The sequence below is a fragment of the Bos indicus x Bos taurus genome, chromosome 29 (assembly GCF_003369695.1).
Source record: "Bos indicus x Bos taurus breed Angus x Brahman F1 hybrid chromosome 29, Bos_hybrid_MaternalHap_v2.0, whole genome shotgun sequence".
Classification (NCBI taxonomy): domain Eukaryota; kingdom Metazoa; phylum Chordata; class Mammalia; order Artiodactyla; family Bovidae; genus Bos; species Bos indicus x Bos taurus.
The window spans coordinates 33,960,369-33,974,708 of NC_040104.1; the positions used below are offsets into that span (position 1 = coordinate 33,960,369).

At 45.3% G+C, this 14,340-nt stretch overlaps 1 protein-coding gene across 11 annotated transcripts in view; it reads right to left on the minus strand.

Moving 5' to 3' along the window:
• The window catches only part of TENM4 (teneurin transmembrane protein 4), a 1,822,236-nt gene that overhangs the window by 165,310 nt on the left and 1,642,586 nt on the right, over positions 1–14,340 (minus strand). For all 11 annotated transcript variants that reach the window (XM_027532088.1, XM_027532098.1, XM_027532094.1 and 8 more), the window contains one exon: positions 328–429. In XM_027532088.1, the coding sequence (XP_027387889.1) occupies positions 328–429 (102 nt within the window). The remainder of the gene's footprint in view (positions 1–327; positions 430–14,340) is intronic.

Here is a 14,340-nt window from a genome sequence, read left to right on the forward strand (position 1 = left end):
TCCCCAAGGACAGAGACAAACCACATTCGCTGGAGATGCACGTCAAAGACGCTTGGCAAACGCTGATTGGTCCTCCAAGGGGAAATCTATTTTTGCAAAGGACCCCGTGTCCAGTTCCCTGTGGCTGCCCTTGCCTCCTGACCTCCCCGGGCATGCACAGTGGATAACACGACTGGGACAGGGCTCTGCTTGCAGACCTCCCCGCCAGGGCCCCACCGGACCGGCCCCTGGGAGCCCTTCTCCCGAGAGGCGGGAGCTGGCCGGGATTTCTGCCCTTGCCCTGAGGATTGGGACCCGCAGGCCCACGGGGTGGGGCAGGGCTCTCACCTCGGCCGCAGTCAGGGCCCAGGAAGCCCAGGAAGCAGTGGCAAGTCCCAGAGATGCAGTCCCCATTGCCATAGCAGTTGCTGGGGCAGTTATCCACCGACTCTGTGGGAGAAAAGAGAAACAAAGCTGCAAACAGAGGCTTCTTTACCCAAACAGAGGGCCCGGGAATCCAGCCTCGGGTTAACCACGACCCACACATTCGAGCGCTTTTGACGCAGTCACTGAAGAGTCAATCAAGTTAAAAATGTATGTTCTGTTTACTCTTGCTGAGGTGCATCTCAGCTGACATTAAGAGATGTGTTTGGGGAAATGTGTCCCTAAACCAATTTTTTATAAATCAAATTTGTATCTACAAATGCAGAGAAATTTTTCGGCTAAAAACACTGGGAGCAAATGCATGGTTTAACTCGTTAGTGGTTATCTTTGGAGGCTGGGTGATGGGGTGATACCTATGGTCTTCACACTTTTTTGTGGTTTATATTTTTCTCATAATGGGCTGATAATCTGTGAATCCAGTTTGTTTGTTTGTTTGTTTGTTTTTCCACAAAGTTACTGGGGATTTGTAAATCGGTCTCTTCCCACCTCTGATTCTCCATCTCTCGGTCCAGACGCCACCATCTCTCACGGGGGCTAACACAACAGCCTCATGGTTGGCCTCCTCCTCCCACCCTGATTCATTCACCACCCAGCAGCCTGAGCCACCTCTCTGAAACAGATCTCAGCCTGTCCTCCTCCTAAAAACTCTTCAGTGCCCCCTGCCCCCCATTTGCCGAAATGAAAAGAGCCAAGCTCCTTCAAAAGGCATTGGGATTTTCCTTCACGCCCCCTCTGCCCTTCCCATATCCCCAGCCTCTGCAATGAGTGCCCACTTTCTGCAGGGCTGCTCATTTCTCTAACGCATCCTGGTACATTTGGTATCATCTGTGTGACATGTCAAGGAAATACAGGCTTCACTGCAGGAAGCTTTTAGTAAAAAAAACTAATCAGTGGTTTGTAGCTCCAGTTAGTACACATGCTATATAGAAAATCTGTTTATCTGGATTAGCCCGTTTCTCAATCATGCTAGATATGGCATAAAGGAAGAAGCCACTGTATTTTGAATGGCTTCTTTGTGCCACCTATTTCCACAAAGCTTATTTCATCTTGCTGCCACCAAATCTTCAAGTGTATCAATATTCCTACTTTACAAACAGCAACAACACCACGAGGAGGCTGACAAAGAGATGAAGGGACTTGCTGAAGGCCTCAAGAGATACTAATTCATGGATGCAGAATCTGAATCTAGGCCTTTGGACCCCAAGCCTGCTGTGTCAATGATGCTGTGTCATCTGGACCTTGAAGGAACTTCTCAGCCACAGCCAGGAATGAACGAGGCAGATCTGTGACTCAGTGAGGCCAGTCCTGATGACAGCAAGGGACCAGCTGGAAGGCAGTGAATTCTAGGACTTGCAGAGCTTGAAGGGATCTAGGGAGACCTGATTCTGGGGCCCATTTTTCCAGAATCATGTTGGGAACCTAAAGCAACTTCCTCCCCACCCACCATTTCTGGGCCTCATCTTCCTCATATGTGAAATGAAGGTGATAGCAGAGATGATTCCCAGGACTGTTTCCTGTTCTAAAATTCTATAAGCTTCTGTGCAGAAAAGACATCCTGACAAGGGCAGCGAGTCTTAAATCACCAGGAAATCACTTAGGACCAATGCAACAGCAGCTGATATGGGGCAAAACCAGTGGAGGAAGGCTTCTGGGAGGAGATAAGCGTGAAGGATGTCTTGAGTACAGGTAGATGGTGGAAGGTGGGAGATGTTGAGGAGCTCATGGCACAGTGCGTTCCCCAGAAAGGTCTTTTCCCAGTTGTCTGCCATTACCAACTGGGAAATGACTGAAAAGGGGCTCAAATGTGCAAATGAGTGGGAAATTTCCTTCACTTGCTGTCCCTCTGATAATATGAACAGCATACTACACCAACACAGAGTTAAGAACAGGAGGGTCTAATCTAGTCTGTATTCTCAATTCAAGGTTTCAGAAGCCATTTGGGACCCGGCAGAGCTGAGCATCTCAGCTCTCCACTGGCTTTGCCTGGAAGAATAATGCTTAGTCACTTGCGTCTGACTCTGCGACCCCATGGACTGTAGCCCACTGTAGGTCCACAGGATTCTCCAGGCATGAACAATGGAGTGGGCTGTCATTTCCTCCTCCATTTGGGTTGGGATCTTCCTAACCCAAGTCTCTTGCATCTCCTATATTGGCAGGTGGATTCTTTACTACTAGCGCCACGTGGGAAGAATCTACATGCCTTTAAGTTAAGCCTCTATGTTAGGAGGGGCTTCTTAAAAACTATTTTTTTATAAAGGATAACTTAGGATGTTTTCTCTTTAACATTCTTTTTAAAATAAGAGAGGCTTCCCTGGTGGTCCAGTGTTTTAAGAGTCCACCTGCCAATGCAGGGGACATGGGTTCAATCCCTGATCCAGAAAGATTCCACATGCCATGGGGCAACCAAGCCTGTGTGCCCAACTACTGAGCTCACACTCTCTAGAGCCTACGTCACAACCTAGAACCTGTTCTCGGCAACAAGGGAAGTCAACACAGAAGCCCGTGCATAGCGGTGAAGACCCAATGCAAACAAACAAAAACATAAATAAAAATAAGAATTTTAAGTAAAGTTTAAGGCAAGATTGTTTTCACTTTAAACTTCAGGCTAATGGTGCAATTTGAGGGTGGGTTCCATCTGCAGTCTTGCAGAAGGAATAAAGGACAGAGAGCCAAAGGCCTGCTTCTACCTCTTGTGCCACTACGGAAGGGCTCCAGGACCTTGGTCATGTCCCTTGATCTTCCTGCACCTGTGTCCTCGTCCTTGTGTTTGCTCTCCCCTGTTAGGCGACTCCTACTCCTACTCAAATCCAATTCATATGTCACTTCTTTGGACAAGTCTTCCTCATTTCTTCAACAGGCTAAGTTACTCCTGGGACTTTTTCTGTAGCTCCTATTGAAGGACCAGGCAGCCTACAGGGTTGACTGTGTACTTCTTGAGGACAGAAGCCGAGTTTATTCACCTATGCATTTACCCTGGTTTCCAAAGAAGGGCCTCAATGAACGTTTGCTGCTGTCCCTGAAAGAATTCAGCTAGATGATCTCAGAGATCCCTCACAGGTCTAAAATCCTATGGTCCAGGTCTGCTCAAACCCAGTGGTATAACATCTATCTCCCAACACCGTGGCCATAATTCCCAGCTGTGCTTTTAACAGGGTTGGCTGCAGGTAAGGGTCACAGACTTTCTAAATTTTGATTTATGAAGTCCGTAAGATACAAACCTGTTAAATCCAAAATGTCTTCCTAGTGAAAAGGTGTGTTTTCTGTGACTGAATATTGTGTTGGTTGCTGAATCTGACAGACTAGAAGCCTGTTTGCTACAAAACTTGCCGCAGGCTGTTGGTGTCAGCGAAGGCAGGAGTTTTAGGAGACATGGAGTAATTTTACGATGGCAACACGGAAGTAGAAGCGAGACATTTGGAGACTATTTCTCCTTGATGAAATGTTTATGTATACAGTCTTTCTTCTGCTTGGAAGGATTTCAACTACTTGGGGTCCACTTGGAATCCTACAGATAATGAGTCTCCATTGACCAAATATCTCTAAGCTAAACGCTAGTGCAGAAGTGACACCCACTGGCTTGGGAGAAGTGTGAACTTTATTGCATAAACATGTTGCTATGTTTCCAATTAGTGTCTGGTGAGTTTTCCCCCCTACAGTCCCTTCCTGCTTTGCTCACATTTAAACTGCAGTGGCCTTCATGTAGCAGAAGGTGTACCTTAGGTCTGCTCAGATCTGAATTAAAAGTTCAGCTGCCTGTACATAACTGATTTTCATAATTCGGTAGATGGTATGTTGGAGAACAGGGAGCTTTCTCCTAGCTTTTGCTTTTCTATCATAACAGTGGGTTCTGCTAGAAATGTGATTTTCAGGAACTTGTTTTTCCTTCCATCAATACTGGAACGCAGAGTTTAAATGTTTCCTGAGCTTGTTCTCTGGACATGTGTTCTGAGTGGGCGTGCTCTCTGAATGTTGAACAAAATATTGCTCAAAATACAAAGGGGCCTTTGCAGAAGGACAAAAAGACAACGATGCTCCTTCCTGGAGAAAACACAGGAGACGGGAAAACACAGAGGCCTCAGTGAGCCCACAGCAGTGCCTCATTTTGTCTGTTCATCTCCCTTTTCCATGGATAATCCAGTAGCATCACCATGTCAAGGTGAAAGATGATCACAGTTGGTGAGTATGTCTCCCGAGTCTAAGACTGATGCCTGGGAAAGCCTGCCTTCAGTTGCCACTTGTCCTGCTTTTCTCTTTTGAAATCCTGGAGCCTGATTTTATAGGAAACAAGGGGAGACCACAGGGGAACATCCTGCCTGTCAGAGGGCTACTGGGCGGCCTGAGCCCTGCTGTTTCACAGGGGGAATGGAGGGGAGAGGAGAGGAGGCCTGTCTCCTTCATTGGCTCGCTTCAGGCTCTGCTCTGAGCAGGCAGACCTTTGCGGTGACTGGGGCCTGAGGCTGGACCCCAGCACCAAAGACAGAAGGAACCAGCTGTGAACAAGGTCAGAGCCCACTAGTCATCCTTGTCTCGCTCTTCTGCTCACCCAGCACTTATCCCTCCCGCCCAGCACCTCCTCCATGCATTGTTCACCTGGGATATGTCCCAGCTAACAGAAGGCCACCCTTGCCGACAGCAGCTCCTTCCTCTGCTTCTCTTGTCTCTGCTGAGGTTGTAAAAGTGGATGTTGGCAACTCTTTGAAAGCACTTGTCTAAAGAGCCAAGGTCCACCTACTGCCCAAGAGAGGTGTACTCTCTGATGCCTCCTTCTCCTTAGGAGTTTGGATGCTAATGCTTCAGGCAAGAGGGAGGGAATGTAGACTACAAAACACCCAACTGGATGACTGAATACATCACTTGACTACAGCTGGTGAAATATATACTCCAAGTTCCATCTATTACATCCTCTTTGATCCTGAAGAGGGGTTGGATTTATTACTGACAACCAAAAAAGGGAAAAAAACTAGATAGCACAGGCAGAGTGTTAATTCTACAGTTACTCTAATAGAGACCCTCTCATTCTCTCTCATGGAACTGGGAAAGGTCTCTCATATATTCTAATTTATTCCTTATAATTATGAGAAATTGGTACCTTTGCCACCATTTCACAGTCTGAGATGGAGACCAAGAGCTGAAGTCACAGAGCTACAAGGGTGAATCTGGTAGGTGAATCAAGTTTAGTCTGAAGTCAAAGTTTATGGTAGGTGGCCTGGACCATAAGTGTGGGCTTTGGTACCATACTAGTTGGACTTCCCAAGTGGCACTAGTGGTAAAGAACCCACCTGCCAATGCAGAAGAAGTTAAGAGACCTGGGTTCAATCCCTGGGTCAGGAAGATCCCCTGGAGGAGGGCACAGCAACCTACTCCACTATTCTTGTCTAGAGAATCCCATGGACAGAGGAGCCTGGCGGGCTGGGTCGTAAAGAGTCGGACAGACTGAAGAGACTTACTGGGTACGCATGTGCCATACTAGTTAGAAGCCCTTTGGCAAAGTTGTCTCTAAACACGTTTCCATCTGTGAAATGAGGTTAACGATAGCACCCACCTCAGAGGGTTAGTCTGAACAGCAAACAGTGTAACACTGTGCATGGAAAGAGGTTTGCCCAGCACTTGGCAGAGTTGGTATTTTGGTTTTAAGGGAGGGTCACACATGTCTTCTATTTCTGAACCAAAGCAACACACGGACTTGGTCTAATGAATCCAGAGAAGGCAACGTGGGTTCTTGGGGGTGAACACGCACACACACATAAAACACACAGAAACTCCCCATAGGAAAAACAGGAAAGCAGACAGGCAATGTGCTGAATGTGATGAAGGCAGGGTGTTTGGGTAAATTTCCTCCTGGGGAAAAGGACTGTCAAAGCAAATTAAACCTGCTGTCTCCCAGAAGCCCAAACACAGGCCAGCTCATGCCAATATCTGAGTGAACCTTTCTCCCTGAACACTCCAGACTGGCACTGGGCAGGTGCCAGGTGCTGGAAGGCTGTTCCATGGGCCTTGGAGACATCAGTCTCTGTAGGTGTCCCAGCTTTCTTTGCAGATGATGGAACTCAAAGGCCTCAGTCTGCAGCAGTCAAGGTCAAGGCAATGACAAACATTTGACAAAGCTCCTGATAGGCTGGGCTTGAAGCCAGTTCTGCACTGGCATTTGAACTGGGAGATCTGCTTTCAATCCTACCCAGAAATCTACCAACTGCTATTATTAGCAGCTCCAAGGAGGGGTCCAGAGGAAAGATTGTTCCCTTGATTACATTCTTTATTAATTATTTCTTGGGAGGCAAACCAAATTTCACCAATGAGACTGTGACTCCTTGAAGACAAGCAACATGTCTAGTTCTCCAAAGAGGCTGATGAGTGTGACACCCAAAGCGAGTCCTCAGTAACGTTAGTTGTATTGAGCAGCTGAGCAGAGTGCAAGGGGGAAGTGGAAGAAAGAGGTCAGGGTCACGGGCATGGCACAACAGTCAGACTCAATAGAACAGTTGGTGGCCAAAGCAACTACTGTTTCCTTGCTCTAATTTTTAGATGTGTAATGCCTAGAAGAATGCAGGGAGTGACAGAAGTTCAACTTTGTATTGTACCCTCAGTCCGTATATGGAGCCCAGTTGTTCGAATCTAGAAGGACATTGAAGAGAGCAATAGCTGGAGCATGTCCACTGAAGAGCAACCAGGGGGTTAAGAGAACTTCAAATCACATTTCAAATAAAGAATTCTTGAGGGAATTGGTAGTTCAGCTGACTAAGGGAGTATGAATCCTGCTTAAAAATACCTAAAGCACTTTTATGTGAAATAAAGATTAACCTTTTGTTTTGTAGCCTTAATAACTTGGCAGAGGTCCAGTACCTGAGGATTATCAGTTCAGTTCAGTTGCTCCATCGTATCTGACTCTGTGCAACCCCATGGGCAGCAGCACATCAGGCCTCCCTGTCCATCACCAACTCCCAGAGTGTACACAAACTCATGTCCATTAGATCGGTGAGGCCATCCAACCACCTCATCCTCTGTCGTGCCCTTCTCCTCTTGCCTTCAATCTTTCCCAGCATCAGGGTCTTTTCCAATGAGTCAGCTCTTCTCATCAGGTGGCCAAAGTATTGGAGTTTCAGCTTCAGCATCAGTCCTTCCAATGAACACTCAGGACTGATCTCCTTTAGGATGGACTGGTTGGATCTCCTTGCAGTCCAGGTACTCTCAAGAGTATTCTCCAACACCACAGTTCAAAAGCATCAATTCTTTGGCACTCAGCTTTCTTTACAGTCTAACTCTCAAATCCATACATGACCACTGGAAAAATCATAGCTTTGACTAGACAGACCTTTGTTGGCAAAGTAATGTCTCTGCTTTTCAATATGCTGTCTAGGTTGGTCATAACCTTTCTTCCAAGGAGTAAGTGTCTTTTAATTTCATGGCTGCAGTCACCATCTGCAGTGATTTTGGAGCCCCCAAAAATAAAGTCAGCCACTGTTTCCACTGTTTCCCCATCTATTTGCCATGAAATGATGGGACCAGATGCCATGATCTTAGTTTTCTGAATGTTGAGTTTTAAGCCAAGTTTTTCACTCTCCTCTTTCACTTTCATCAAGAGGCTCTTCTTCACTTTCTGCCATAAGGGTGGTGTCATCTGCATATCTGAGGTTATTGATATTTCTCCCAGAAATCTTGATTCCAGCTTGTGCTTCAACCAGCCCAGCATTTCTCATGATGTTCTCTGCATAGAAGTTAAATAAGCAGGGTGACAATACACAGCCTTGACGTACTCCTTCCCCTATTTGGAACTAGTCTGCTGTTCTATGTCCAGTTCTAACTGTTGCTTACTGACCTACATACAGATTTCTCAGGAGGCAGGTCAGGTACCTTTGGTACCACTCCAGGATGTCTGGCTCTAGGTGAGTGATCACACCATCATGATTATCTGGGTCATGAAGATCTTTTTTGTACAGTTCTTCTGTGTATTCTGGCCACCTCCTCTTAATATCTTCTGCTTCTGTTTGGTCCATACCATTTCTGTCGTTGTGCCCATCTTTGCATGAAATATTCCCATGGTATCTCTTATTTTCAGGTATTCCCATCTCTTTCAGAATTTTCCACAGTTTGTCATGATCCATATAGTCAAAGGCTTTGGCATAATCAATAAAGCAGAAATAGATGTTTTTCTGGAACTCTCTTGCTTTTTCAATGATCCAGTGGATGTTGGCAATTAGATCTCTGGTTCCTCTGCCTTTTCTAGAACCAGCTTGAACATCTGGAAGTTCACGGTTCATGTACTATTGAAGCCTGGCTTGGAGAATTTTGAGCATTACTTTACTAGCATGTGAGATGAGTGCAATTGTGTGGTAGTTTGAACATTCTTTGGGACTGGAATGAAAACTGGCCTTTTCCAGTCCTGTGGCCACTGCTGAGTTTTTCGAATTTGCTGGCATATTGAGGGCAGCACTTTCACAGCATCATCTTTTAGGATTTGAAATAGCTCAACTGGATTTCTATCATCTCCACTAGCTTTGTTCGTAGTGATGCTTCCTAAAGCCCACTTGACTTCACACTCCAGGATGTCTGGCTCTAGGTGAGTGATCACACCATCGTGATTATCTGGGTCATGAAGATCTTTTTTGTACAGTTCTTCTGCGTATTCTGGCCATCTCCTCTTAATATCTTCTGCTTTTGTTTGGTCCATACCATTTCTGTCATTGTGCCCATTTTTGCATGAAATGTTCCCTTGGTATCTCTGATTTTTGGCATTTCCCATTCTATTGTTTTCCTCTGTTTCTTTGCACTCATCACTGAGGAAGGTTTTCTTATCTCTCCTTGCTATTCTTTGGCACTCTGCATTCAATTCAGTATATCTTTCCTTTTCTCCTTTGCTTTTCGCTTCTCTTCTTTTCACAGCTATTTGTAAGGCCTCCTCAGACAACCATTTTGCTTTTTCACATTTATTTTTCTTGGGAATGGTCTTGATCCCTGTTCTCTGTACAATGTCATAAACCCTCATCCATAGTTCTTCAGGCACTCTGTCTATCATATCTAATCCCTTGAATTGATTTCTCACTTCCACTGTATAATCGTAAGGGATTTGACTTAGATCATACCTGAATGGTCTAGTGGTTTTTCCTACTTTCTTCAGTTTAAGTCTGAATTTGGCAATAAGGAGCTCATGATTTGAGCCAGAGTCAGCTCCCAGTCTTGTTTTTGCTGACTGTGTAGAGCTTCTCCATCTTTGGCTGCAAAGATGTAACCAATCTGATTTTGGTATTGACCATCTGGTGATGTCCATGTGTAGAGTCTTCTCTTGTTGTTGGAAGAGGGTTGTTATGACTAGTGTGTTCTCTCGGCAAAACTCTATTAGCCTTTGCCCTGCTTCCTTCTGTACTCCAGGGCCAAATTTGCCTGTTACTCCAGGTGTTTCTTGACTTCCTACTTTTGCTGAAAAGGACGTCTTTTTTGGGTGTTAGTTCTAGAAGGTCTTGTAGATTTTCATAGAACCATTCAACTTCAGCATTAGTGGTCGGGGCATAGACTTAGATTACTGTGCTATTGAATGGTTTGCCTTGGAAACAAACAGAGATCTTGAGATTGCATCCAAGTACTGCATTTCGGACTCTCTTGTTGACTATGATGGCTGCTCTATTTCTTCTAAGGGGTTCTTGCCTACAGTAGTAGATATGATGATCATCTGAGTTAAATTCACCCACTGCAGTCCATCTTAGTTCACTGATTCCTAAAATGTCGACGTTCACTCTTGCTATTTCCTGTCTGACCGCTTCCAGTTTGCCTTGATTCATGGGCCTAACATTCCAGGTTCCTATGTAATATTGCTCTTTACAGCATTGTACTTTACTTCCATCACCAGGCACATCCACAACTGGGTGTTGTTTTTGCTTTGGCTCCATCTCTTCATTCTTTCTGGAGTTATTTCTCCACTGATCTCCAGTAGCATATTGGGCACCTGCTGACCTGGGGAGTTCCCCTTTCAGTATCCTATCTTTTTGCCTTTTCATACTGTTCACAGTGTTCTCAAGGCAAGAATACTGAAATGGTTTGCCATTCCCTTCTCCAGTGGACCACATTTTGTCAGAACTCTCCACCATGACCCATCCGTCTTGGGTGGCCCTACTTGGCATGGCTCATAGTTTCATTGAGTTAGACAAGGCTGTGGTCCATGTGATCAGATTGGTTAGTTTTCTGTGATTGTGGTTTTCAGTCTGTCTGCCCTCTGATGGAGAAGGATAAGAGGCTAATGGAAGCTTCCTGATGGAAGGACTGACTGAGGGGGAAACTGGGTCTTGTTCTGATGGGTGGGGCCATGTTCAGTAAATCAGTATAGTGAGGACTATAGTCCTTGGGAAATGGAGTTGGTTCAATACAAGAACCAATAGAGAACACCACTTACGCTGTTGGGTTATATTCTATTGCTGTGTATGTATCTGCCCAAATATTGTAAGCTTTTGAGGGCAGGAAATGTGTTATTTATCTGAATCTCCAGTAAATAGTACCATCCTTGACTCATAGCACATGTTAAATGAACGTTAGTTGAATGACCAAATGAATAGACTAGGTGAGCTATAAGGTCACACATTTTCAGTCACTGATGTACTGAGGGAGGGGGCAAATGCATGACCAGGATATTGCAGGGAGATTAAGACAGACCATATGATATCTTCCAAATCCAAAATTTCATGATGCTATGAGTCATGGAGTAAGGGAACATGCATGGATTGGGTCAAGAAACTTGGGTTCTCTATTTACAAAACAGAAACAGACTCACGTATGAAAGGAACCTAAATGTCCATCAACAGAAGAACGGATGAAGACGATGTTCACGTGTACAATGGAATATTACTTAGCCATCAAAAAGAATGAAACAACGCCATTTGCAGCAACACGGATGGACCTAGAGATTGCTACACAGAACGAGGTAAGTCAGACAGAAAAACAATTGTTATATGATATCACTTACGTGTGGTGTCTAAAAAGTGGTACCAGTAAGCTTATTTACAAAACAGAAATAGAGTCACAGATGTAGAAAACAAACTTGTGGTTACCGGGGGGGAAGTGGGGAAAGGATAACTTGGGAGATTGTGATTGACGTATACACACTACTAAATATAAAATACATAACTAATAAGGACCTACTGTGTAGCACAGAGAACTCTTCTCAATACTCTGTAATGACCTAATAGGAAAAGAATCTAAAAAAGAGTGGAGGTGTGTGTGTGTGTGTATATATATATATATATCTCTCTCTCTCTTCAGAGAAGGCAATGGCACCCCACTCCAGTACTCTTGCCTGGAAAATCCCATGGACGGAGGAGCCTGGTAGGCTGCAGCCCATGGGGTCGCTAAGAGTCGGACACGACTGAGCGACTTTCACTTTCACACATTGGAGAAGGAAATGGCAACCCACTCCAGTGTTCTTGCCTGGAGAATCCCAGGGACGGGGGAGCCTGGTGGGCTGCCGTCTATGGGGTCACACAGAGTCGGACACGACTGAAGTGACTTAGCAGCAGCAGCAGCAGCAGCAGCATATATATATCTCACTGATTTACTTTGCTATATAGCAGATCTGCTATATAGCAGAAACTAATACAACATTGTAAATCAACTATACTCCAAAAATTTTTTTTAGAAAAGAAATAAACTCACAGACATAGGAAACAAATTAATGGTTACCAAAGGGTAAATGGGGAGGGATAAATTAGGAGTTTGAGACTAGCAGATAGAAACTACCATACACAAAACAGCTAAACTTTTAACAAGGATCTACTGTATAGCACAGAGAACTGCATTCAGTATCTTGGAACAACCTATAATGAAAAAGAATCTGAAAAAGAATCTAGATACATGTATATACACAAACACACATATGTATAACTAAATCACTTGGCTGTACACCTGAAGTTAACAAAACAGTGTAAACCAACTATACTTCAAAAAAAAAAAAAAAAAAAGACAAAGAAACTTGGGTTCTAGTCCTACCCCTGCCAGCAGCTTCTCAGGCAACCTTAGCCAAGACCCTTTTACTCTCAGAAACTTTCTTTTCATCTACAAAATTCATTAAATTTATTCAGCAAAATTTATTGAGCATCTCCTCTGGCTTAGGAAGTTACCCAGCGCAGTGGATGACTTATATGATCTTTCAGGTCAAACATCCTGTGATCTAATGAATCAAATCAAATCGTCAGTATTTAGACAACTACACTAACAGATGAAAAAGATGAGAAAATAAATCATCATCATGATGTTTATGGCCTGAGGGAGGGAAAGGAAGTTTGCTCTTTTAAGAGCAGACCTCATGTTTTTAAACCTCTCTGCTGTGTCCTCAAATAACTAGCTTCACATTTTAATCTACCATGTGAGAGGCGTCTCCAGTGAGTCACTGAGGAAGGAGGGCCCAGGGTTGGGAACACAGAGCAGATGCCTCACTGGCTGCCTCTGGCTAAGAGCTCCCACCTCTGGCCCCCGGGCTGTTGGCAGGAACCTTCCCAGATGCCAGGGCCTGCAGATGGCCCGCTGCCTTTCCCAGGGAACTCGGCCCATGCGTAGTCTGCTGCCAGGCTCTGTGAGCATATGGCAGGGAGGCCAGCGAGACACACGGCAAGCAGTGATGAGATTGCCCAGTGCCACGCTGTTCAAGAGCACAAGGACCTTCCAAGGAGAGGTGCACGCCCTTGTGTGTGGATCCATGTTTCCTTCCTTTACAGATTTATCCATCCTTCATCCACGCCTCCTCCTGAGGAGCCATGCTCTGCCCCTAGTTCCTGCCTGGGCTGTAGGCACAGGTAGACCAGATGACTGGTCACTGCTGGAACCCAAAGAGATTCATTTTCACAGGCTGCTCAGTGCTCTCAGACATGGGCTGCTGCACAGAGGTTCTGGCCGGATAGATTCCCATTCTAGTATTTGAAATCAAATCTGCCCGGGGAATACAGCAGCTGGTGATGAGAGTGGAAGCCAAAAGACATGATCAGAAGAGAGGGGCTGGGGAGGTTTTCCTGGTCAGGGGGGAGCCCACGATCAGAAGCAGCAGTCATGGGTGATCAGAGGAAGCCAGCCTGTTGGCTGGGAGAGGTAAACAGAGTGGGACTTCAGAGCCAGGCATGAGTCCACTCTGCCCCCGGGGAGAGCAGGATGGGGCTGGGGAGCAGCCTGGCCTCCCCACCGCGTCTCAGAGCCTGTTTTAGTCCCAGGCCATGTGAAGCTTTTTGAAGCTACTTCACCACCACACCTGCCTTTCCTTGAGGTGCCCTGAGAGTGTTTTTGCTTCTGGCAACTGAAAATACCCTGATACATCCATTCACTTTGGACTTTATGATGAGCTCTACCTGAGAGTTATCAGGCTTCGATGATAACTGGTAAGTGCAGGGCATGATGTTTTTAAAGCATTTCTGCATACAGTTGCTCACAGTTTCATTTGAGCCTTACAATAACTCTGTATGCAGGAAGGGAAAGTGCTGTTTTTTATTCCCCATTTTGTAGATGGGAACACGAAGGCAGAGAACTCATTCAAGTTCATGTAGCTAATAAGTGACAGGGCTAGTATTAAAATCTGTATTTCTCCTCCCAGCTAAATGAGGGATTCTTCCCTACACCATAACTGCCAATTCAATAAGAAAACATGCCGGTCCCACTCTCTTCGCCTCTGGTCTCAGTTATTGAGTGAGGATGACATAAGGGTGTTGACAGGACCAGTAAATTCCAAATGGTACTGATTTCTGGTTTTGTTCATCGAAATTCTGGTGTTAAAACATACCTGCCAGCATTCAAGACTCAGAATGTGGCTCCTACCACTCACATTGTAGCGTACTTGGACAACAATATGGTTCTGTCATTTGCTCACTGATCATTCACTCATTCATTCAAACAAGCTGGTTGATTCCACTGGGCTGGTGCCATCAGGAGGACCTGAAGAGTGGTCCTTGTTCTCAAGGA